Source organism: Phyllostomus discolor, chromosome X (assembly GCF_004126475.2).
Source record: "Phyllostomus discolor isolate MPI-MPIP mPhyDis1 chromosome X, mPhyDis1.pri.v3, whole genome shotgun sequence".
Classification (NCBI taxonomy): Eukaryota; Metazoa; Chordata; class Mammalia; order Chiroptera; family Phyllostomidae; genus Phyllostomus; species Phyllostomus discolor.
This window is the reverse complement of record NC_050198.1, coordinates 9,409,863-9,436,043: the sequence shown is the minus strand read 5'-3', so window position 1 is coordinate 9,436,043 and position 26,181 is coordinate 9,409,863. Positions and strand designations below refer to the sequence as shown.

Sequence of the window (26,181 nt, the reverse complement as noted above, 5' to 3'; positions counted from 1 at the left end):
AGAGTGAGTCACCAAATGCTAAGGTTTTCAAAACAGGTTCTTGGACCCAGAATATCATTCAGCAGCGAATTCTGTGAATCTGGTTTTTAAGAAGCTTGCCCAGCAGGTGACTCAGCCAGATTTGGTAATTAATGGAAAGGAGGGTAGGGAGGGGCCAACTGGGTTCTCTCAATTAAACGTCAGAATGCAAAACATACCCCCCAAAAAACACATATACGTAACACATAGACAAAGACAATAGCATGGTGATTGAGGGAAAGGGAGGTGAGGGCTGGGTGGAGGTGGGAAAAGGGAGGGGAAAACGGGGACGGAAACAGACTTTGCTTGGGGCGATGGTGGGTGCACAATGCAGTGTGCAGGTGATGTTTTATTGAGTTATACACTTGAAACCTTATGGTTTTGGGAGCCAAGGTTACTCCAATAAATTGAATTAAAAAAAGAAAAAAAGAAAACCAGAGCCAGATTTTTCCTCCTGCAGGCAGGTGGTGATTAAATTCACTGAGTTCAGGGTCAGCACACTCAGTGCAGCCCGAGAGCCAGACCCAGCTCGCAGCATGTTTTGCAAAGCCTGCACTCTAAAAATGGTTTTTATGTTTTTACAGAGCTTTTTTAATGAATGGAGAATATGTGACACAGACCCCATGTAGCTCCTCACAGAAAAAGCTTTCTGCCCCCTAATTTAGTCAATCTGAGCAGCTGTTTTCATGAAATAAAGATGAGAGTAACACATGCAATCAGAGTTAATTATCTGAGGAAGCTTTTTTTTTTTTTTTCAATTATACTGTTTTGTGTATTGTATATTCACAGATGTGTATCTGACGATATTAATGTTACTTCTTACTACAAGTCACGGTTAAAGAAATACTTGAAATATACTAAATTAGAGGATGAACTCTGTTTAGAAAATACAGGCAGTGTGCTTGAATTTAAAAATAAATGCAACTAATTTATTTTCACCTCCAGCCCTTAGATGGCCTCAAAATCAAGTTCAGGTCTGGAACACGACACACTCAGCTACATCCGAATGAGCTGATCAGCTGGCCCTCCCCCTCCACCACCACCAGCAGCACAAAAGAATGGGACCCCTTAACCACCTGGGTGGTCCTGGCAAAGAGTCCTTTCCCAGAGAATCGGGGGAACGCACAGCATGCTGGAAGGTAGGGTCTCAAGTACCGACCTCAAGGGATTAAAACAAGAAATAAAAAGGAAAATTCACCAGGGGGAATATGGAGAACATGAAAAAAGGTGGCTGCGGACCAGGACCTCAAGGGGCCATTAACCAGAAGCTTAGGCCGGAAGCTCAGTGTGGAGCTACAGTGCTTCCTTCCAGCGAGCAGTGCCTAGGCAGGAAGATTTCAGAACAGGAACCACAGGGATGGGTCCCAGCTGCTCAAGTGAAACTGGAAAACTAATGGAGAAAATTAAGTTTTTTCAAATTAAGCATGCTGGAGGTTTCGAGGGGTTTTTTCTGCTGCTTATAAAAGCAATTTCCAAACAGCTCTTGCACTAAAACACTACCTTCCAGGAAGAATTCTAAGTCCTCTGGATGGCTGGAATTGGTGTATCAGGCAGAAGATTCAAGAACTTCAGTAGAGAGACAGGCAGGGCCAGGCTGCAAAGGCCCTGAGGAGACAGGCAGTCAGAGATGCCAGGCTGCACTGGGAGTGCAGGAGTTTTCCAAGGTGACAGAGTGTCAAGGTCTGATTTTCTGAGGTCCCCAAAGGATGGGCCACAGTAAGGACAGTGAGAGATGGTGGCAGGGAGGGTAGAGCAGAGAAGTCAGGGCAGGGAGGGACTGAAGGTGTTCCTGCAGGAGCCAGAGGGCTTGGGGGCAGCTCAGGCCTCTGCTTCCAGGAGACATGCTGGTAACTGGGCCGGACCATGAAGAGGATGGAGAGCCAAACAGGGTTGGGTGGTGACACTGTCAAGTTATTTCTTGGGTGAAGAAATAACTTTAGATACATATGAGTTATCTGCTAAACACATATATGGAGGCTTGCCATGTAGTCAGAAATAGAAATCTGACTTGGGGAGAAGGGGTGAGGATGTCTTTGAGAGGCACCAGGAGAAGGAATGCCAAATACTGCCATAGAGGTGGACCAACTAGACTTATAAAGAGAATAATGGATGAGGAGGTAGTCTCAAAAAGCAAGTTTCCTTTATCTCATAGCAGTGTCTTCTGGGCCTCTCTGTAAGATGGTTGGGGCGGGGGGCGGTTAACAGAAAAACAAAGGAGAGAATATGGGATATTAATGAAGTCACGTGGAATTCTAGGACTTTGTACTCATTGGGGGAATGGACTGAAAGCCATCAAAAATACCCAGGAGCTCACACTTTTAAATTCACAGTGTAAATTACTAAGAATCTTAATAGCATACTAAACCCAGTCTAGAGGTAGTACAGACATTCCCATTCTCAAAACACCTTGACTTTCATCTACATGTCGATTACATAAAGTCCAGATAGTCTGTAGGTGTTAAGGAAAAAAAACTTGAACTCTTGGATCTCCTCCGCTTCCTGGCAAGCTTCCAGTACACATTTTCATCCTGCATCTGACGATGGTCTACGTGAATGGGTAATCACTTATAATAGTGCTACTCACAGTGGGGTCAACCCACCAGCAGCATCAGCATCCCCTGGGAGTCTGCTGGAAATGCGATTCGGGGCACTGCCCTGGACCTACCACATCAGAAACTCTTGCACAGGGCCCAGGAACCTGTTTTAACTACGTCCAGATCACTGCCTACCAATTCACACTGCTTGTGCTGCCCAGTGTTTCCGGGTCCTGGCCACGCAGTAGAATCACTTGGGGGCTTTAGAGAAATGATGTCCAGTGGTTTACTCTCTGCAGGGGAAGTGACTGGGCATGGGATTTTGTGGAAGTGCCCCGGAGAGATGCTACTGTGAAGCTAGGGCTGAGAAGCACTGAATTCTAGCCCCTTCCCAAAAGTCATCAAAGAAGGGAAAAAAATACCTAGACACCCCCAACTACTGCCCTTTGCAGCACCCCGGCTCCCACTCCTGAAGTGCTCAGATGCAAAGACAAGCACTCAAGGACAGCTTACCTGCCATTTTTGTTTATGTAGGTCGCTAAATAGCCATGGTCCTGCCAGGTATGCACCGACTCGGTCATTCCCTGCTCCTGGAAAATGGACTGGAGGCCTTTAAGAATGGTCTTGCCATCAGCTAGAGCGGGGAGAAAAGCAAGATGGTCAGATGAATCGTGTTCAGAAGGAAAGCCAGTGAGGCACAGTTTGATGACTGAACTTTTTAAGAAAACCTGAACAAAAAGAGTGGCCAGAGTCACTTATCCCCTTTGTCATGAGCTGTAAAACAGTCTCCATCCTGCCAAGCACAGGCTACACAGATCAGCAGGTAATACAAGAGAACACAGTTAATTTAAGGATATAGAGCGGAAAACATCTTGGATTGTCCAGGTGGATCCTAAATCCAATGACAAGTGTCCTTGTGAGAGAGAGAAGAGGAGAAGACACGGGGAGAAGGCACAGGTGATGTGAAGGCAGCAAAGGTAGAGACTGGAATGATACACCCCGGGCCAAGAACACGCAGCAAGCAGGAACCCTCCCCCCACAGCCTTCAGAGGGGTGTGGCCCTGGCCCATGCTTTGTTTGCAAACTTCTGGCCTCCAGACCTGGGAGAGAGTAAGTTTCTGTTTTCAGTTACCCATCTGTAATATTTTATTACAGTAGCCCCAACAGACTAATATATCCACTAAAATTCATATTTTCAACTTTGCTTAAACAGGAGCAAATAGAGCAGCAAGAATGGCAGTAAAGGAGTGACTGTAATCCTCTGAATCCCCAAACACAGAGCAACTAGGGTACCACAACCCAAACTCAGACACCATTTAGAACAAAACTAGATGACAGAGTGTACCCCCAAACCCTAAGACAGGGTAGGCGGAGAGAAGTGAGCCACAGCCCAGACACCTACGGGGTACCAGCAATTGTGGAGAGGAAGAAAGAGATTGGGAAGGCAAATGGACTTCAACCCCTGCATTAAAATGCCAATAGGCCCTGGCTGCTGTGCTCAGTGGGTTGAGCGCCCATCTGTGAACCAAAAAGTCACCAGTTCAATTCCCAGTCAGGGCACATGCCTGGGTTGTGGGGACCAGGTCTGTGGTTGGAGGCGTGGCCAACCGTGGAGGCGTGGAGGGGGCCTGTAAGAGGTAGCCTATAGATGTCTCCCTCCCACATCAACGTTTCTCTCCCTCTCTTTCTCCCTCCTTTCCCCTCTCTAAAACATAAAATCTTAAAAAAAAAAAAAAAAACAGTGGTTTACCCACAAAGAAAGGGGTCTCCTCCCTTTGAGGAGATAACAGCCAAACAGAGCACAGGAGGGACAGCAGGAGACCTGGGCAAGACCCGAGAGTGTCGGGGTGCCCTTTGAACAACCCAACTAAACTGAGGCCACTTCCAGGAAAAAGCCCCATGTAAGGTAGAAACTACTGGAGCAGAAGCCACAGAACACACCCACGGGGACACAAGCACCGACCAACACAAGCACCGACTTGGAGTGCCATTACAGTCTCACTCATTCCCAGCGAAACTGTGCCTCTGGGAAACTCATTTGGCAGAAAAATGATCTAGCTGGCTTCACGATTCTGAAATTGGCTCAGGAAATTAAAAGAGGAGGCCTGAATTACATCCTCAGAACGGTGGTTTTAAGACTGAATTCCACCTCCTAAAAAAAAAAGTTCTGATTTCAAACTTGACGAAAAGATCTGCCCTTGTTCAGTGTGTGTTTGCCAAGGAAGCCCGGTGAGGTCAGGCCACCGGGGAAGTGACTGAAGGGCACAGTGGTGAAGACAAGTGTGCCCAGCACGTCTGAGTCCACATCCCCCGGCGGTACTTACCCTGAAGACGAGGAAAGCCACTATGTAATTATTCAATCCTCCTTGGCTAGAACAGATGTTTTCTGTTTTGAAAGTGTATAAAACAACTCATCACTCCTGGTAAAGGGCCTCAAGATTGGGTTCTGTTGGCACATTTCAAAACAGAACACAAATCCCCTGGGCTGGTGAAGGGGACAATCCAGGCAGGACCACCCTGTGTGCCACTGGCCGGGCTGGGCAGTGAGTGAGGATCTCAGCCCACAGGTTGAGCTGGGGCAAACGTTGTCCCTTGGATGAGAGAAAGGGGTTTACTTTGTGTGGTACTCACAAAGCCCTTGACTGCCAGCAAAGCCCAGCGTGGAGATCGTCTGTTTTTCTCTAACTGCCACAATTAGCAAAGGCACCAAGTGGGCCAATAGCACCCTCCAGCCAGGTTCAAAATGGAAGAAAAACACAATAACAAAGAAATTCAATTTGATGTGTTACTTATTTCTTTTTTTAAAGATTTTTTAAAGATTTCATTTATTTATTTTTAGAGAGAGGGAGAGAAACATCAAGGGGAGATTGCCTCTCACGTGCCCCCTACTGGGCACCTGGCATGCAACGCATGCAAACCAAGGTGTGTGCTCCGACTGGGAATCGAACTGGCAACCCTTTGGCTCCCAGGCTGGCACTCGATCCACTGAGCCACACTAGCCAGGGTGTGTCACTTATTTTTATACTATGGGTTCCCCCCCAGTTCAATAGAAATAGGCCAGGTCTGAATGTTATTTCTGGCTGTCTCCACTTCCTGGTCCCCATGGGCACTGTGCCAGCCCTGCCACTGACCTGGGGACTCCCCTGTCACCCACCCCGCTCCCAGCCCTTGGAGAACACTCCAGAAAGGGGAGCCAGAACTGAACTAACTGCCCATCATCTCTTTTCCACAATCATGGTTTTAAAGTGAAAAGAGAAAGCCAAAGACATAAGCTCCACTTTGCACAGTTTCTAGAACATGTAGACCAGTGTTTTTCGATCCTAGCTGTGTATTATAATCACCGAGGGAGTTTTAAAAATTCTGATGCCACATCCTAGACCAATTAAATGAAAATCTGGGGGTTGGACGCAGGCATCAGTATTTTTTTAAAGATCCCTAGGAAATTACAATATGCAGCCATAGTTGAGAACCACTAACCCACACCAATAGACACAAAAAAAGAAAAGGAAATCCCCATGATCTCCAAACTAATTACACTCAAGCCACCAAAAGGTTCCCTAGCAGGGAGCATGTAACACGACCGAGCAAAATGTGGGTTCCTAAAGTGAGAGGCTCTCTCAGGGTTCCCAAACTGAGGTTGACAATATGGTTTAAGTGACAATCCTGTGCCTCACAGGACTTTGGTAAAACGAGTCGTGCCCACTAAATGTGAGTAGTCCCCATCACCCCACTCTTATGGGGAAAAAAAGCCTCATAACCCAATTGCCCAAGGATGGAAACCCTTGAAAAGTACTGGATGCTCTACAGACAAGTGAAAATGAGCCTGGGGTCACAGCCTACCGAACTCTGGGAACATAAGATAGCAGTGTCATAAATGTTTCCAAATCTGAAAATCCAAAAGTAGATTCAAATGCTAAAAGAGATATAACCACACCGTTTTTAGGTAGACATGGTAATCCAAACCAGGCTAATAAAATGGGGGGGTTTTTTTGGCAAAAGTTCTTAAAAGAGCTCTGGCTAGCCAGGCAAGAAGAGTATGTAATAACTAGCATACTACTCAGAGCCTTCCAAAGTGCTCAGAACCACAGCGACCTGCCCCAGGGTAAAATGTGTCCTTTATCCGCTGAAGAACTAATGCCCCCACTTCCAGATCACTGCCTACTCTGTATGTATTTATTCAGCAATGACTCAAAAGGAATCAACTTGAAGGCAGGGGAGGGAAGGATGAAAGCCCAAGTTTCATCTCCCTTCCTCAGTTTTCTGCCAGGGATCCATTTACAGGCCTGTCTTAGAGAATGAACCTCAGCGCTCCGACCTTGACCACCAGCTTCAGATGGTCAAATCCCCACCCTGTACATCCGCTGGAACCTGCCTCCCGCCCAGCTGCTCACCCACTGTCCTCTAAGGAACTCGGCACTAGTGCTCATTCCCTCCATCCCTTGCGGTCTGGTACTGCCATTTCATCACTGATCCCCCTGGTGATGGGCATTAAATTAACAAGAGTAGCTGCACCAATCCAACTTCAGTAGCCCAACAAGTTGAGGGACTGTTGAACAAAAACCTAAGACACCAAGTACCCTGGCAAAACTGTGGGAAAATGTGTTTCAGTTATATTCTCACTCACTCAGCTTTAAGAGGCTAAAATACTCTAACTCCCTTAACAAAGTGGATTCCATTACAGGCTGCCCTCGGGAAATACGCATTCCAGAAAAACTCTGGACTCTCCACCAGTGACCTTGAACTGTGCCTTGAAGTCTTTTGCAACGTGAAAAACTTCCACCAAGACAACTTAGGACAAACGATGTGTGGACGTTCTTTAAGCTCCCCAATCCTGAGTCTCCGCCATGCTGGACGCCATCCCTTCTGCAGGGCCATCAGTTGGCACCAGCTTGCCGGGCTATGGGCCACAGCTGCACTAGTCTCATCTGCAAAATTAGGGGGGCGGAATAGGCAATTTGTGGCCAGCTCATCTCCTACTCCCCCAGACCCTAGGGCTTCCACAGCCCTGTACCCTCCTCCTACCTGATTCTCCACTCCCTCAGGTCTACCTTCCCCACCCACACTTCCCCTTTAAGTCCCGGTCAGAGGGCCCGTCCGAGTGCAGGGCCCACCCCCACTCCCTCTTACCTCCATGAGCAGCTCACCGCAAGAGAAAGCAGACACACTTATCCTTTCCTCAAAGCTCGAGGCTCTGATGTCAGAACACCTAAGAGCTAGAATTGGGCTGTGCAGTTTCCCTTACCACATAAACCAGCTTTCTGATTTTCCTGAAAGACCTCTCAACATAAAAGAGGAAGAAAAGGAAACTGGACTCCAATACAGTTTGAAGTCATTCCAGTATCTGCTTTAAAAATCCGCTCAGAAGTCCTAACATTCACAGTAGGGTATGGTTACGTGACCACTGCATTGGTCAAAACTCAGAACTGTACACTAAAATGTGCTGTGTGTAAATTATATCAAGTTAAAACAAGTCTGTTCCAGGGTTCCCACCACCACCGGCTTAGCCACTCTGACACTAACAAAAGAGCGCAGCATTGCTCACAACTCCCTCTCACCCCAGCAGCTTGCCCAGAACTGTCTAAGGCTTAGAGAACATCGTTTGCAGTCACTCAGGATATGCTAGGTGTAACCAAACACAGGAATGTTGCCAGGCAGCAAGTCCAGATTACCGAAATCAAATGATATACAGAGTCTACATATTTCTCACAGAGCTTAACCCTTAAACTTAAAATGACATTAAGGTTGTTTCAGCCCTGGCTGGTGTAGCTCAGTGGATTGAGCAAGGGCCCGCGAATCAAAAGGTGGCCTGTTTGACTCCCAGTCAGGGCACATGCCTGGGTCGCGGGCCAGATCCCGGGTTGGGGACCCATGAGCAGCAGCCACACATTGATGTTTCTCCCCCTCTCTTTCTCCCTCTCATCCCCTCAGTCTAAAAATAAATAAATGAAATCTTTTAAACAAAAAAGGCTTAATAAATTTCCATGGATTAAAGTGAAGGTCAAGGAAGTAGGCAGTTTTCTCAGGCCTGTCTTCCTTCAACAGCTTGGTCTTATATTCCCTCATCCAGTTGTGCTTATGTAACAGCAGCAAGATGATTCGTGTCCTCACACAAAACCCAAGCCAACAGGAATGTTCAGAGCAGCATGCTTCATAATTATCAAAATGTGCAAAGCCCTAATAGCCCAAAGTTATAAATGGACAAACAAAACACGGTATATCCATATACCATGACCTATTATTCAGCCAGAGGAGAAACGCAGCACTGACACTTGCCACAGCCTGGATGGCCCTTGAAGATGCGATGTTAAGTGAAAGAAGCCAGTCACAAAGGACTAATATTGTATAATTCCATTCTATGACACAGCCAGAAAAGGCAAATCCCTAAACACAAAAAGCAAATCAGTGGGTGCCAGGGGCTAGGAGGAATGAGGGTGATGCCTAAGGGGTACAGGTTTCTGTCTGGGTGATGGTCACACAACTCTGAATATATAATTAATTGTCCCTTGGTATCCAAAGGGGACTGGTTCCAGAACCACCCTCCCTATGGATACCAAAATCCAGGAATGTTCAATCCCGTATATAAAATGGCACAGTATTTACATGTAAGCTATGCATACCCTCCCATATACTTTAAATCATCTCCAGGTTACTTATAATACCTAACATAATGTAAATGCTATGTTTACATTACATTTGCTATATTTACATAGTTGTTATACTTTATTGCTTAGGTCAGTGATTTTCAAATGGCGTGTCACAAGAATTTTTAACTTTCAGTACCTGACTATGTACTCAGTCAGGGGCGCTGGCCTCTTTTCCCTTAGATCATCAAATTAAAAAATGACAGCAAGAAACACAACAATAAGCTACCTGATGTGAAATGAATCAAAATTATACCTATTTTTTTGTCAGATCGGCCAAAAATATAATACATTTTTTTGGTGCGTCACACAACTTTGGTAATTACTTTATTTGTACCATTAGATGAAAAAGGTTGAAAATCACTGATTTAGGGAATAATTCCAAGAAAAAAAAGTCTATCCATGCTCAGTCAGCAACATTGTAACTCCCCTCCTCCAATATTTTCTATCTGCAGTTGGTTGAATCCACAGATGCATAGGGCCAACTGTACTGGAAATCACTGAAATATTTACTTCAAATGAAAGAACGGTATGACATCTGAGTCACATCTCAATAAAGCTGTCCCCTAAAACCCATACACAAACTGTTCTTTTGGATTCTCAGGTACTGTGAAGTAACCAAAGCGACGGAAAGTTCCAGAAGTGGGGTTCTCTCCTGCAATCAACCATAAGCCAGGCCACAGGCACCAGGGTAAGGTGGTTTCAAGGGGTGGTCTTCCTACCCATCCCCACCAACCACCATCCGTGTCCAAATAGCAAGTATCTGAGTGGCTGCTGTGTGCAGGCACTGTCCCAGGTGCTGGAGATGGCTTTCCAGCCACTGAGGTGCACCTGCAGCCAATCTCAGTGCCTGGGTCCAATCACAGCAGTGATGTACAGCATGGTGACTTGAATTGATAGTACTGCATCACATATTTGAGAGTTGCTGGGAGAGTGAATGTGAAAAGTTCTCATCTCAAGAAAAATATTGTAACTGTGTGATGACGGGTGTCGACTAGACTCATTGCTGTGATCATTTTGCAGTATATACAAATATCTAATTATGTTGTATGCCTGTAGCTAATATAATGTGAAATGTCAATGATACCTCAAAAAATAATATTACTACAGTGAGGTAGGGTTGAGGAACAATGAGAAACAATTTGGAGAGCTTGTTTTCAGAGCAGTTTCTAATGTTCATAGAGAAAAGCGACCTAACCAGGAAAAATTAACTCTAGAAAGGAAGAAAAAGACCTACTGAAATTGGACTGGGAGCCATACAACACAACACAGAAGTAACCCAGCTCGTTTCAGACAAACACACATTAAGGAAAACCATATGGGAGTGTTTACAGTACCAGCCACAATGACTACTTCTTAAAACTCACACGCCATTATACTTGGCATATTGCAAATGTGCTAATTATTTCACTGCCTGGCCTTTGCTTCCACGCTGCAGAAGAGCAGTTAAAGGTGCATTTCCCATCACCCCCAACACCTACTGGAAACGGGGCAGGAGCCTCATTCTACTTTTAAAGTAAACACCAGCCCAGGTCCTCCAGGAGCTAATCTCCTTACAAAATTAAAGGAGGGTGTATTAAAATATAATTTGTGTGACACAATCCTAATCCATCTTTAGTTGGGAACCCAAACACTAATACAGTATTGTATCTTCTTCCTGGTAAACCTGTTTCCCCCACACGCCTCAAATGGCAGAGAGGGCGCACCTCCATGGAGTTAGTTATCAAGTGGCTCAAACTCTCCGGCCCTCACACTATTACTTAGCGCACATGAGAGGCTAACCAAGAATTATGAAAGAAAGCACAGAAACGGGAGCTTATGCAAAGGCCTGGCTCTCATTTGGAGGGAAGGTAACACTTAGTTTGTGGTTATGAGATGCTAAACACCGGGCCACCTTCCCCTTTCCAGAAGGAAACATTTTAAACGATTGTAAGGCACCCTACAACTCCATGGGCTCAAGGAACATGTTTTCAGAGACGAGGAAGGAGTCAACTTGGGCCAGAGCTGTGGAAGACGAAAGGGGAAGACCACCAAGGCAGCGGACATGGAGAAGAGGTCAGGACCGTAGAGACTTCTCTGCGGGCTGCACTCATCTCCACAGGAAGAAGTTAAAGGAGTGACACAAAAACAGGCCCAGCAGCATCAGAAAAGGGACATGCCAGGTGGCAAGATACGACTTGTAGGGTTTGAGGTTAGAGGACAGGAAAAGACTTAAGGAACCTGAACCCGTAAAAATAACCAGCTCTTACCTTTAGTTCAAAACTGCCATCCACAGTCCACCAAGAGGTGTGAAAGGGGTCCCAGCTGCCATCTGTCATCTCCCCCTTTCCCTCATGTCACAGAGCAGCAGGATGAAAACAAGTTCCAAGCTGGCCCAAGGCTGGACAGCAATGGTTCCTTCAGCTCAAGCCAGGAGAACAAGATTTCTTTCCCAAACTAACTGTGTGATCGCCACTTTTCTCATCCAGGAGCACTTAGCCAGTATTGGAAATACCTAGCTCTCTTCCCAGTAAGTTTAGGTGGGCAGCATCCTTTTACAGGTCAGACCCTAGTACCTTTTATGTTTCTATACACAATTCTAGGGTTTTCTGCCCAAGCATCTGTGACAGGCTGTGAATCAAAAATAGCTTTTTCAGAGATAAAGGAGTTTGGACCTTGTGATGTCAGAAATCACCTTCCCATCAGAGCTGTTTCTGAGGCAGCCCTGGCACCTTCCTTCTTCTGACTTTGAGCAGGCAGACTCCGTGAAGATGTTCAGGTATGCCCCCTGCAGGGGACCTCCAAGGAGATTACTCAGCACCTACAAGGCACTGGAAAACTAAGTGTGATGGCAGAACAGCACAGAGATGAAAGACAAAGGACACAAGTCAAGACTCCCAGACACAGAGAGGGGTGTGTGTGATGATGGATTCCAGATGAGAAATAGGCCATGTGCAGGGGCTGGGAATCTGTACTTGTAAATTTTTCCAGATGGCTCTGAGGCAAGCCACTGGACTTAGTGTAAAGGCAGCGGGTGGGCCACCTCATCCTGTAAAGGGCCACAAAGGAAAGATTTCAGGCATTGCAGGTCTCTCACAAAAGCGTGTGTTTTACCACCCTTTAAAACGCAAATATTATTCTCAGCTGGAGGGCCATACTAAAACAGGCCAGAAAGCAGGATTTCTGGCCCAAGGGTCTCAGTTTGCTGACTCCAGGTCTAAGGTATTTTCAGCTCTCAGTTCCTAACCAACAGGGAGGGGTATGGACACTCAGCTGTAATCTACAACCTGAATTTCCAGAAGTGGTGTTAACACTTGAGACTACGATCATCTGAGGAATAATTCCTACATTCAAGTTAGCAACTTATTAAATGTGGGGAGAAAACCAAGCTAATAAGCTATATAACTCGGACCCCTGCTTTTTTTTAAAAAAAAAAGAATACACAAAAATGACATTAGCAGTTAACAGAAACGCCACAGTACAGAATGAGAATTTTTAAAGTCTCAAATCACTAGTCTGTCCTCCCACTTCACGAACCTAGAAAAATAAAAGTGCGTCCAATGCAAGCAGAGAAAGGAAATCATAGAGACAACAGCAGAAATCAATGACATTGAAAAAAAGAAACAAAAGCTATTTGTTCAAGAAAAAAAATCAAAATTGACAAGCTTTAGCAAGACTGACAAAAAAAAGGGGAGATACAATTACCAATATTAGAAATAAACAACAGGTATCACTATAAAGACCAAAAGGATAATAAGGGAACCCTACAAACAACTCTACCCAAAGAAATTTGACAAGTTAAGAAGGAAAAGGGCCAATTCCTCAAATAAACACAAACTACCACAATTCACTAATATGAAATACATAAGCTGAATGGCCCTATAACTACAATATTAAGGAAATTGAGGGTGGAGGGATTGAATAAAAAGGACATGGGCAACAGTGGGGTGGATTGTGGGGCAGGGTGTAAGGAGACTAAATGGTAATGGAAAAAATACAGTCAAAAATTTTTTAATGAAGAAAAGTAAAGCAAAAAATATCTATTCACTTAGCAAATTTTAAGTACATAATACAGTACTGTTAATGACCAAAAATGAAGGAATTGAATGTGTAGTTTTTTAAACTCAAAAAGAAAGAAAAAGAAAAAGAAAAAGATCTTGAGGCCAGATGGTTTCACTGGAGAATTCAACCAAGCATTTAAAGAATTAACACCAGTTCTATATAATCTCTTCCAGAAAACAGAAAGGGAGAGAACGCCTCCCAATTCGTTTTACTAACTAAGCCATTATCCTAACACAAAACCAAAAACAGTACAATAAGAAACCTACAGACCACACCAATATCTGCCATGAACATAAACACAAAAATCCTTAAATCCTTGGAAAGTCCTTGGAATCCTTAACAAGTAAATATTTCACAATATGAAAAAAAATTATATACCATGACCCAGCAGGATTTATTCCAGGTATGAAATATTTTTTTTTTAATTTATGTAACGTGCCATAGTAATAGGCCACAGAAGAAAATCACATGATATTAATTGATGCAAGAAAAAGTATCTGACATTCAACACTCATTCACAATAAAATCACAAAAACTGAATCAGAATTATCCACAACTTGATAAATAGCATTAACAAAAACCCTACAGCTAGCACTATACTTATGGTAATAGACTGAATGGTAATGAGGCAAGGATGTCCACTCTCCCTGCTGTTATTCAACACAGTAACTAAAGTGTAGCCACCCCAATGAGGAATAGAGGCAAAGGATATAGCCAAGGTCACATAGCTAGTGGTGGTACCGCCAGGATTCGAACTCAAGCAGTCATGCTCCAAAATCTAGTGCTTTCAATATGAAGACATTGTGTTGCCCTCCTCAGTTATGTATGTGAAAAGAATAAGCCATTGGTCCCATAAACCAAAACATCAACAGTGGCTGTCTCCTGGTGATAGGATTTCTGGGTTTCCCCCTTTCTATTTCCCTACACCCTATACATAGTCTAAAATGAGCAAATAGTTAAAAAAAGTTATGTAAAAAAACAAATGTATAAACTATTACTTGAACAGCTTCTGCAGTTTCAAGTAAATTGCCACATCTTTATTCAAAGAAAAAACAGACACATGAAATCCACGAACAATTTAACACTCACAAAATGCTTTTTTAAAGAAGTCGTATCATGTTCTTGTACTTCATACCAAAGAGAATCAGTTGATAATAAGCTCTTTTCTCTCTCCAACCTAGACTAACCGCACTTAGGAACATCAAACACTTGGATAAATACATCCACCACCCTCTTCCTCAAAACCCCCAAACCAATGGGGCCACATTAACCAACTGCAGCATTACGTAGTTGAAAAACTCAGTGTTAAACTATTTCTAAAACCCACACCATTACTTTTTCTCAAAGCGTGGTCCAAGGCTCTGGTCCTGAAAAATACTCCAAGAAAAAGGGTTCCATGCTGAAACAAGTGCGAGATGCATTCTATATACACTTCTAGAAATTCAAAATGCCCTTTAGCCTATCGGTCTGGCTTCATCACTATGATCTGCAGTCCTTCGGGAGAGACAATTTGGTGAAATATAACAGTATCCTAGAAATTGGTCAGGGTTCTCACTGCAGAAGTTCCCATTCTAGAAAAACGGAATCATGCAACACAAATCCATGTAAGTAGTATTTTAAAAATCAAAGTTTCTTTCAAAAATTGTGCTTTACTAATTCAAAGAAGTCCTTTATATATATATATATAAGTAGGATACCCTTCATATTGCAGGCCCACCCATTTTTTCTGCCTTGTCGTTTGCCAGCAGAACTTTTCTTATACTTCAGTACGTTAAATTCACACCTCTTTATAACTGAGCACCTTTATCCACTGGCACAATTTGAAAGTACTCAGCCGTAGGTATTGCAAATAGTGTTACATACTCTACATATCATCTGACACTCTTCCAAACATTTCACTGGACACAGTGTGTGAGATTTTGGTATCATTAGCGCCTTCACGAAAAGAGAGAAATTAAGGTGCACGTGGAACTATCCGGAGGGTCCAGTCAGCTCAGGAATCTAGAACACACTACCTGCTGCCGGCGCTTACCAGCTCCTTTTGAGTTTGCGGCTTAGCACATAAATGCATTTGATCACAAGTATGCACTAGCTCAGTGGCTCCTTCCGGAACACAGATGACAGTAACAGTTTAATGAAATCCAGGCCCACCACAACTTAGGGCCCGAGTTGTTTTTTCTGGGGTCTGGAAAAGTGCCTAGTTGTAAGGGTTTAAAAGAGCGTTTGTGCAATGGTTTACATACTTGGTTTGCAGAGTCAATTGGGGAGGTTTCCCAGCTTCTCAAAAGAACTGAGCCTGTAATTAAACTACCATGAAATGGTGGTTGGAGCCGCAGCGCACACCAGCAGGCTTGGGTTACAACTGCAGTGAAATGGTGGATTGAAATGCCTGGAAGATCCATGACTCCAGAAAGTAAACTCAATAATAGCTTCATTGAACACATTTTGAAACAGACGCCCAACCGTAACTTTCTAAGTAATCCTTACCTACCAAGGGTTATTAGTGTAACTGTGGTGGTCTAAATTCAAATCATACAAAGTCCTACTCAGTGATCACATCCGACACCAGGAGCTGTAACTTTTCAAAACTGAGAGACCGCAGCACTTCAGTCTGTCTCCCAAGAAGGTAGCAAAGGCCTGTGAGTGCCCATTCAAACACAGTCAATTTCATTATACAATTAAGAGAATGCAAATAAGATTCCAAACTGGTAACTCCTCCACTGCAAAACAAAACAGCAACCCCCCCACCGCAAAAAAAAAAAAAAACAACAACAACCCACAAGACATCGTCTATGGGCTTGGTCATTGAATTCAAAACCTGTTCTCCTTCAGAAACATCACATGCAGGGCTTCAAGACTACTTAAAAACGTTCCTCTCTCGTTAGCTAGGGTGGGAAACATTCTTAATGCCTAGACTATGGAGTCAATTCTTAAACAGCTGCTTGCTATCTCCTCCATTTACAACAATAGAGAACTACCAGGTAAGAAATAACACAAACCAATTTTACCACATTTGACCTCTGCAGGTTTCAAGAAATGGGTATAACTGTGGAACTACACTCTAAAAAAAGTATCATGATTTATAGAATTTTTTAATGGCAAGTACACAAAATGAAATCTCCAGCAATGTGCAATTATTCAGCCTGCGGTCCAACAGAGCATGATCAGTGGAATTAAGACTCTATTGCAGCCCTGGCTGCTGTGGCTCAGTGGACTGAACACCAGCCTCTGAAGCAAAAGGTCACCAATTCAATTCCCAGTCTAGGGCACGTGCCTGCGTTGCAGGCCAGGTCCCCAGTTAGGGGCATGCGAGAGGCCACCAATTAATGTATATCTCAAACACCAATGTTTCTCTATTTCTCCCTCTGCTCCCCCTAAATATATATAAAATCTTTAAAATAAAAGACTGTATTGCAGAGTTGGAGGAAAAGAGTTAAAAAGATCCCAACCAACCAAACAGCATGCCACATGAGGGCAGACTCTAATGTGGACCTCCGCCAAGCAGTCCACAAGGCATTTTCAAACATAATTAAGGTACCAAATCATACCAAAAGGTCCAAAAATGCCTCCCCCAAAGTTGTCCAATTCTGAGTTCAGGCTACATGAAAGCAGGAGTTTGAGACTGAAGTGTGTGTTCAAGGATGAGAACTGGGTAGAAATGGACCTTGTGAATGCTGATGGGGTCGACCTTATCTGGAGGGCAATGAGGACCCTCAGGAGGATTTTCAAATGGGTAAACAGTCAAGGGTGTCCAACCCACCGCATGCGGCCCAGGATAGCTATGAATGCGGCCCAACACAACATCACAAACTTACTTAAAACCTTTTTTTTAAAAGATTTTTATTTTTTAGAGAGAAGGGAGGAAGAGAACCATCAACGTGTGGTTGCTTCTTGCACACCCCCTACTGGGGACCTGGCCGGCAACCCAGGCACGTGCCCTGACTGGGAATCGAACCTGCAACCCTTTGGTTCACAGGGCAGTGCGTAATCCACTGAACCACACCAGCCAGGGCTAGTGTTTGTGTACTGAATGTGTGGCCCAAGACAACTCTTCTTCCAGTGTGGCCCAGAGATGCCAAAAGGTTCGACACCCCTGGAAGGGAAAATGATCTGTTGAGTTCCGGATGATCCAGCCTTCCCCAAACTGGAAGCAAATAAGGAGACTATGGCCAAGAACTGGAGCCAGGAAAAGTGAGCAAGGGATTTGGGAGACTATATAGTGGGGACTTCATGACTGGGGCTGATTGGGGCTGTGGTGGGTGTGTGCCCCAAAGGCTTCTGAAATGAGTTTTGTTTGTTTTTAAATGAGGGTCTTTTTATAGTAGTTCTCCATACTTCATCAACATCAGAACTACTGGGAGAAAACTGGATAAAAAAATGCAAATTCCAGGAACTCTGTCCCCTCCCCCAAGCTGTGATTCAGTCAATCTAGAGTGGGCCCAAGCCGACATTTCCCACTCCCAGTCACGGCTCCCCAGGTTTCAGGGTTACAGTGAGAAGGATGGGTGTGTTATCACAATGGTGGACAAGGGATAATGATAATGCAGGCAGCAGAAGGAGAAATCTTCTACTCTTGAACAGAAACACTTGATGCACTGAAAACTGAATTGTTGAGGTTTTAACTTATAGCTATGTAAAACACTGGAACACGATATGCTTCTACCAGAAAGCAGCTAAATAAATACACAGGAGAGTGGGAGTCTGGTAGATGGGCAGGAAATTAGGGAGGGTCACCTGAAGCCACAGGTTCAGTTGGGTAGGAAGTGGTGGTCATCCCCAATCACTTCCAACCAACCCCAGTGCAAACCTTAGAGGAAGCCACCGTCCCTCCATGCCTATTGATTCGTGCATAATGGAGCCCTCCAAAAACAACCAGAAAAATTTTGCTGATGATGTCTCACCCCATTTACTACAACAGCCTAGTGAGAATTGACACTGGGGTTTCTCTACTCCAGCACTACGGACATTTTGGGCTGCCAATGCAGTGGAGGGGCCCTGTGCACTGTATTGTTTAGCAGCATCCCTGGTCTACTAGATTCTAGTAGCACATCCCCAGCTTTGACAACCAAAAATGTCTCCAGATACCACCAAATGTCCCTGTGGGCTGGGGGGGGAGGTGAAGAGAGACTGGAAGGTTGAAAATCACTGCCTTAAACTGAGAGGTTTCCCAGTTGTTGAATTAGCAAAGGCGTTGAAATCCAATAGACATGGCTGTGAATCCCAGCTACCAACCCCACCAATAAGGTGAAAACTTTAATGGGCCCATGTATTCATCTTAAAATGGGCATAACAGGTCCAACCAAAAGGTCGTTGTAAGGATCACATAAAATAATGTGTGATGCAATGACTAGCCAAGGAGGCATTTAATAAATACAAGCTTTTACATTTTCAAAGAATTGTTCTGAAGAAAAACGAGGAACATCTGCCTATAGCTCTGGCCTTGATTGGAAACCTCCTCCTAAAAAACAATATACAGAAATGGCAGTCTGGTTCTCTCTCTAGCTCCTAAGGGGTTTGAACCTCAGGGTCCATGGGCTCCCAAGGGGTCAGTGGATTTAATTCAGAGGGTCTGTGAAGTTGGATGGAAAAAAATACACATCCTTACTTTTATGAATTGAAATTTAACATTTTCTTCAATTATACTTATAAAATCACACATTCTCAAATACACCTGGCCAATGCCACCAATCAAATCACAGCTTTTTTTTATCACATCACAACTTTTATACAGATTTCCTCCGCTCTACTTCGGAATTGTGGACGTTATTAGGCCATGTTATTTTTCATGTTATTAAAGGAGCACATATTACTACACCACATATTTGGGTTTTTTTTTAATTTGAAGATTGCATTTCAAATAACTGGGGTATTTTATACATCTAAAATTCTTATTCTCAGGAGAGCTCCAAAGCCTCCCTGATGAGGGTCAAAGGCACAGGAAGTGAAGAACCCCTAGCCTAAACCTTCTGTTCTTAATTTGATATAAACAAGGTTTTTATTACGAAATTAATTCATCAATTTGAGTGACACCGTCGTTTTCCCCCCTACTATATAACGCATAGGTTAAGTAGTCCAAAAGACAAATGTAACAGCATCAGCCAGGCACCTGGTTTCCCCACTCTGGCTTCACCCTCAATTCTAAAAGTAAACGTGTGCCTTGTTTTCCCCTAGTGGACTTAACTAATAGCTTTCCACTATCACCATAACATCGATCAGGTCCATTTAACCAGCACTTATCAAACACCTATGATGTTCCAGAACTGTTTCCTGGACACAGACCGTGGAGAACTGCCTTCAAAGATGCTCCCAGCCCAGGGAAATCTAAAGGATTGCTAGACCTTTCCAGGGCTAACTGGCCAGCTAGAGACTGTGCTCTAACAGGGCAAGCAGAGGCATGGGCATCTCACCCACCTCTATACACCCCACAAGCTCACTGCCTAGCGTACAGAACTAGAAACAAACCAAGGGTCCTTCACCAGCCCAGTGATGCTTAAACTATACAAACACCAGACATGTTTTAGTCTTGTTAGCCTCTCAGGTTGAGAAATCACAAAATGTTTTCTGGGCACAAGAGTCCTCAGAGTCCAACACTTCACTTACAAGATGACCAAAGATGAGATTTTTTTTTTTTAGCAAACATTAAGATTTACTGGGTTACCTCATCAACCCGCGCACTAAACAGGTCTCACCAGGCCCAACTTAAAATTGCCCTTAGCGGCCCAGTGACTGCTATGTACTTACTAGCTGGCTTGCATTGGTAACCAAGTTATATAGAATCACAGTAACATAAGTAAATGTTTCAAGCTTAATTACATTAAAATCACATCATTGAACTGCAACATTAGGAAAAATTACTGACAAATGGGAAAAAGAACATGAATCCAGGCTCCGCAGCCATTTGACTCACCCCTGAGTCAATCCAATACTCAAGTGAAGAGTAGTGTTTTTTGACTCATTATTATCAATTAAAATAAATGTTTTTGGAGACCTCACAGGTTGTAGATCTCTCACCAAGTGCCCCTTAATGAAAACCAAAAGAACTTAGGAAAGCCTAGTCTAGCCAGATCCCCTTCTATTTTACAAATGTGGATACCTACTGACAAGTGAGGGTAACATGCCTCCCTGCCTGCCCCCCCCCCGCCCCCCGTATCAAATGATTCTCCTTGCAGTAAGAATCAGACTTCTCTTACTCCCAAAACCCTCTTGTAGGGACTCAAGATCTAACATAGGTGTATGCATGCATATGCACACATCCCCCTCAATATTTCTTTGTAGGATGCTCTTCACCTTACCATCAAAACTTTCTCAGCTTTAAGATTAACAGGCTGGGAATTAAGAATAACTAGCTGGCAATACCCCTTAATCTTTTTTTACTTTATTTTCTCTTTGCCCAACTAAATTATTTAGATGTCACTTCCACACCTTTCCAACTCTGATTCTGCCAGTTCCTCCTGCTCCCTTCCAAAATGAGTGTCCCTGGTTCTCTCTCCCTCCCTAACCATGTGTGCCCAAAGGAAGTATTCAAGTTTTATCACTTTTCTTCACACAATCATGTGAAGATTTTCCCTCATTTTTACAACAGAACAGGGAAGCGCCCATCATTTCCACAGGCAACATCTAAATTCAGCTGAAAGGCTGTTTAAGCTTCAGGCGGTGACACAAACTAAGTCAAGTACCAGAATCTTCAGGCCTCATCCAGAGTTTACCCTTCTTAGAGCCTAGAAACTCCTGTTAGTTCAGGTGAGTGCTCACAGGTGCTTACTACCAGGATCACCTCCTAGACGCACCTCCTTGCAGCTGGGTGACCTTGAGCCACTATTCCTCAAGCCTCTCGCCCTTCTGACCTCTAAATTGAGTATGCCAGAACTTTCACCAACCACTAATAGCTTTAAGCTGGCAGGGCAATTATTCAACAAAATCTTAGCTATCTCACACCCCACTAGCTGCTGCCCTAATCACTATTTTATATTCGGATTCTTCCCACCAGTTTCCTTTCCCTCCATCCTCACCTAAGAAATGTAGGAACTAAAAAATGCTTTGTTTTCTCCAAGGCACTTCCAGACCACCCAAATACAATGAGATTACTTAACAACATTGTGGTGTTTTCCGGCAACTCCCTTAAGATTAAAAGCCCTCTTAAGTGTTCACTGTTCTTCCCCCTTTTACCACAGGGAAGATGAAAAACAAGACCAAAGTCACATGCGGAGCCAATCATGAAGGGTAGGGCGCAAACCTAGATCTTGCTCCAGTCCTCAGTCATTTTATTAGGTCTTGTACCTCCGGAGATCCTTTAACCTTGGGGGAGAAAATGTAAAGTGAGTACTCTTAGAAGCTGAAACAACGGGAAGAGAAATCGAGAAAGTCAATGTTCCAAATGGTAACAAAAAAGGTGGGTCCATCCAATTCAAAGAAAACACTGCAAGAGCGGGATATTGACGAGATGCTCCAAGTGGGACGTACGGGAAGCGCAGATTGAAGTCTACAGCTCTCATAGGTTTAAAATTAAAAGCCACCAGAAAACAAGACCCGCAGTCCTACCCCTCCCCCCATGTTATAAGCACCCAGAGCAAAGCCTGCAAAATACCCCTCCCCCCCTCATAGTTCCTGCACACAGTTCCGACTTCCCCAGCCCTCTATTCTAGTCGCCTCTCGGGCTTCTTAGGCTCCCCAATTTGGGGAATTTGGGCTCCCGCGCCCAGACCTCATCGCCCCCCCACCAATAATAATCGTTTCCTTTTCCCGTCCCCGGTCCCTTTCCGGGGGATCCATCTCCTACGCAGTCGCCCAAGAATTTTGCAAGCGCAGCGTGGTCCTTTCCCCAGCCTGAGCTCCCGTGAGGGGAGTCCCCGTCCCCAGGGGGGGAATTTACCCGCCCCAGAAAACAGGAAAAGGTCACGCGGGTGGACCCGCGCCATCCACGCCTCGTTTTGCCACCGCCCCTGCATACCCGCCCCACGGTGTCCCGCCTAGGGGGCTCTAGGCGACCCGGGCCCGAAGGGCGGCTGGGCTGGGGGACCCGGCACGGCCCCTGCAGACCCCGCACTGCGGTCCGGACCGAGCGCGGAGCGAGTCTGAGCTCGGTCTCCACCCGCCCGCCGGTGCACATGGTCCCGCAGCATGCATTGTTCGGCCCGCAGCGTGCGCTTCGCCCGGCCCCAGCCCTCCAGGCGACAGACAGGGGCGACGGGGCAGGTGGCGGCTGCATGTCCTCACCTTTGGCGCCGAGCGTGAAGTCGAGCGTGCTGTGCCGTGCTGCTGCCATAGTGAGGCGAGGCCCTGGGCCATGCCTGGGGGAGGCGGCCGCGGGAAAATGGGGGACCGCACGGCGGGTCAGCCTGCGGCCAGCGGGGACTGTGCCGCGCCGGGGAGGCCGAGGGTAAGAGGTGGGAGGGGCCGCCGGGAGCCACCCGGGGCGCAGGGGCGGGGTCGGGCCCGCCTCCGGGAGGGAGGAAGCGCCGGCGCCCGTAGCCCCGAACTTACAGCGCAGAGGGGGGGTGAGGCCTCGCTGAAGCAATGGTGGAAACGTGGGCGCCGTGCTCCCTCGCGTGCGTCACCAATGGCCGCGCCCCGCGCCCAGGATCAGGCCGGGGATACGGCCATCCGTTAGGTCACCTTAGGTTTAAACAGCGCAGCACGACTTCCGGGGGGCCCACCCCCCCCCCTTATTTCCCCCAGACCAGCCCCCAACCCAAGGCCCCTCTTATTTCCCGGCCAGGAAAATAAAATGCTAGGATCCACCCTGTAGTCTAAAACTAGTGTACTGCCGCCTTTTTCTTAACTCTTCAAATGCTAATAGTAATGATTACCATTATTATTAGCAAGGGTTGGCTTTGCATTTCAGGACCGAATAGAAAAGCTCTTGGGCATTTAATTTACCTACATTTTCATGCAAAACGGGAATGGGGGAGAAGCCAATGAGGGGATAATGTTGTTGATGTTGATCTAGGAAATTACAGATTATAGAGCTGCGCCTCCATCATTGATGCCTCTATCCGTGGCAGTGAACCTTTGCGCTCTGCGCTGATCTTTGACTTGGGGATTGTGGCTGGTGTTCAATAAGAATGTGGTAAAGGGAAGAACACCAGTGGCTGTGCATTAAAACCCTCCTTAATTACACCAATATCACTGGGCAAATGCCTCCATCCTGCCATCAGTCTTTTGTGCCTCTCTTGGCGCTCGGAAACTCCACGTGAATTGCTGTACTGGCCCTACAAATTTTAGATCAGTGATATCGCATACCTCCACAAAAGCAGAACCTAGGTATTCAACTCATCTCTCCTGCAGGCATCCTCTAGTGCTGTTTTGCTGAGTCCTTTCTACAAGAACTGGACAATGCCTTCAAGGAGTGTTCTTCAACTCACCATCCGGTTAAGAACTGTACCGCTTTTTTAGCACCTACATTTACATGTTCTTACCCACAACCACCTGTTTGCTGCTCTGCCTGTTTTCCTTTCTTCTGTGGTTCCCAGGTTCTCAATTTGTCCAATAGCTACTCTGCTGTTTCAGCTTTCAGTCTCTGTAGTTCAGACTGCAGCTCCTGCTTTCTTCCTGCGATATTTTCCAGTTCTTGCCATCCCTCTGGAGCCAGGTCATTGGGGGAGCCAGTTGCCCTCCTCTGCCACATTGCAGAGCAAAGGTCTCAAGTGTGCCTCTCCCCACTCAACAGCAGGATGGGCCTCTGGGACATGTAAACGTGCGCAGTGGCACAGAGTCAAGGGCTCCGAAGGGCCTGCACTTGGTTTAATGCTCTGCTGTCACTGTCTTGAAATTCTTACTAGTTTTTGAACAAGGAGCCCTGTGTCTTTGTTTTGCACTGGGCCTGTAAATTATATAACCAGTCCTGCTCGGCAGCTTGTGTCCTGCTGCGCAGGAGACAAAGGCCAGTGCTAGTGCCTCACCTTGCCTCTGCATGATGCAAAGTCAACGTGTTACAGGGTGCAGCCAAGAGGGGGGACCCCAAATGAGCATTTGAAATGGGGTCCAGAACTCAAGGTGTCCAGGAGATTTTAAGATGTGTTCACCCCTTCCCCCACAGGTGTGAGTTGGGGGAAGGGGCACACGGAGCAAGAACATGCAAGGCTTTTTTGTACAGCAACAGCCTTGCAGCTACCCTCTGGCATGGTCATTGAACATATCTATAACCTTTGACTGGTTACATAGATATGTTAAATAGCTGTGGCCATGCTCTCAGCCAGGGGAATGGAAGCAACTTCCCCACCAAGATGTAACTGGGGGGCAGGTCCCCTAAGTTACAGTGCCTGTGTGGGAGCTTGGAGATGATTGGCTCCGTGACATGGGGCCACACCTGCCCAGACTCATGATGGCAGTCCAGTAGACCTGGAAGGATATGAGTTCTGGCATGTGAAACCGAGTGTGGTAGGTGTTGGGAATGGGGCTGCAGAGGAAGATTGGTGTGGGGATTTAAACCCAGACACGGCAGCCATTGAGAGGGAGAACCACTCGGCTTTGGCAGAGTGGAGACTCCCGCAGCCCTGCGAGAGAGAATCACCATGCGGCTTTAGCAGAGAACCGCCACTCGGATTTGGCAGAGTGGCGACCCCCCCGCCAAACCTCCTTACAGCCATTGCAGAGAGAAGCACGCAGCTTTGGCTGAGTGGGGACTCCCGTGGCCCTGGAGCGGTGGAGAGAGAACCTCGTGCCTTTGCCAGAGTGGGGACCCCTGCAGCTTTAGTAGGGGGAACCACCACCCGGCTTCAGCAGAGATCCAAGCAACACAGCTGAGGGTGCCAGGAATCAAGGGAGACCTACCAGCTGAGACTGATTACTGGGAAGAACCAGGGGCTGCTTGAGCCACGGACTTATATTCCTTTTCCTGAGATACGGTACCCCAGACTGGGCAAAGGGGGAAGGAAGGACTGTGTATGTTTGTGGGTATTTTAAGGGACTTTAGGATTTTGATGAAGACATTAGGTCACTACTTTAAGTTTGTATAGCATTAAATAAACATTTCCTTTCCTTTTCATGAATCTCTGGCATTGAGAGACGTCTTTCCTATAGACGGCGGACATACGGGCATGGGGGTTTCTTTTGGTAATAGTATATCATCCCAGCCCCCCCCCCCGTTGTTCTGTAACAAACGGATGTGAAAATCCTTGAGCTGCTTTGCCTCGAACTAATCAGACAGCCATAACAAAAATGCTTCATGATGTGCAGAACATCAGAGATAACTGGGCCTCGATATAGAATCGACATTTTGGGGGGCAGCTTTAGGAGTTATTATTTTAAGGATATTCTCAATGCATGTGTCACCTACCCATGACACAATCCTGCCAAGATTGTTAAGGGTAGGACAGGGACAGGAGCCAAGGGCTTGAGGCTTCTTTAAATCCCCAACTGAGCTATTAGCACCTATTTGGATTCTGGAACATGCTGTCATTGCCTGGGTTTTATAATCTAGGCCCCCGGCTTCAAGGCTTGTTACAGGATGAATAATCCCTTTGTTTGTGGGAATTGCTCGTATTATGGTTTCTGGAAATTGATAAAATCCTGCAACGAAAAAGCAAGAGACTCAGCTACAAGCTGCATTCTGGAAGCAACCTCCTAATCAACATTATCTTGGCAATGGTGAAAATGTGGATATCATGGATTAATGTCCTCTAGATGGACCTCATCTGCTCTTGGTCAACAGGGAGCGAAAGGCAGCTCCTGCTGTCCTGGAGCAGGCTGGGCAGTTTGCTGTTGAAACTAAGCAATACTCCAGAACATGAACATCAGACAAGGCTATCCTATGACCAGGATAGGACAAGACAAAGACCACTCCATAATCATGTCTGAACATGCAGAATATGTGAACCTTATCCAAACCACAAACGTCACCAATATCCCCTAATCCTGGCTAATGAGGGACTGCACCTTCTTTACCCATCACAGCTTCTGTCTAGTCTTCCGTGCTTCCAGAAGACATTTAAAGACATCCAGTCATGGGA

At 45.6% G+C, this 26,181-nt stretch overlaps 1 protein-coding gene across 1 annotated transcript in view; it reads right to left on the bottom strand.

The window, feature by feature from the left end:
- Positions 1-22,662, bottom strand: part of SMS (spermine synthase) — a 44,280-nt gene extending 21,618 nt beyond the window's left edge. The window contains exons 1-2 of the mRNA XM_028522908.2: positions 22,448-22,662; positions 3,066-3,186 (exon numbers count right to left, since the gene is read on the bottom strand). Coding sequence (XP_028378709.1) covers positions 3,066-3,186; positions 22,448-22,496 — 170 coding nt within the window. The 5' untranslated portion in view covers positions 22,497-22,662. The remainder of the gene's footprint in view (positions 1-3,065; positions 3,187-22,447) is intronic.
- Between the last annotated feature and the right edge of the window lie 3,519 nt (positions 22,663-26,181).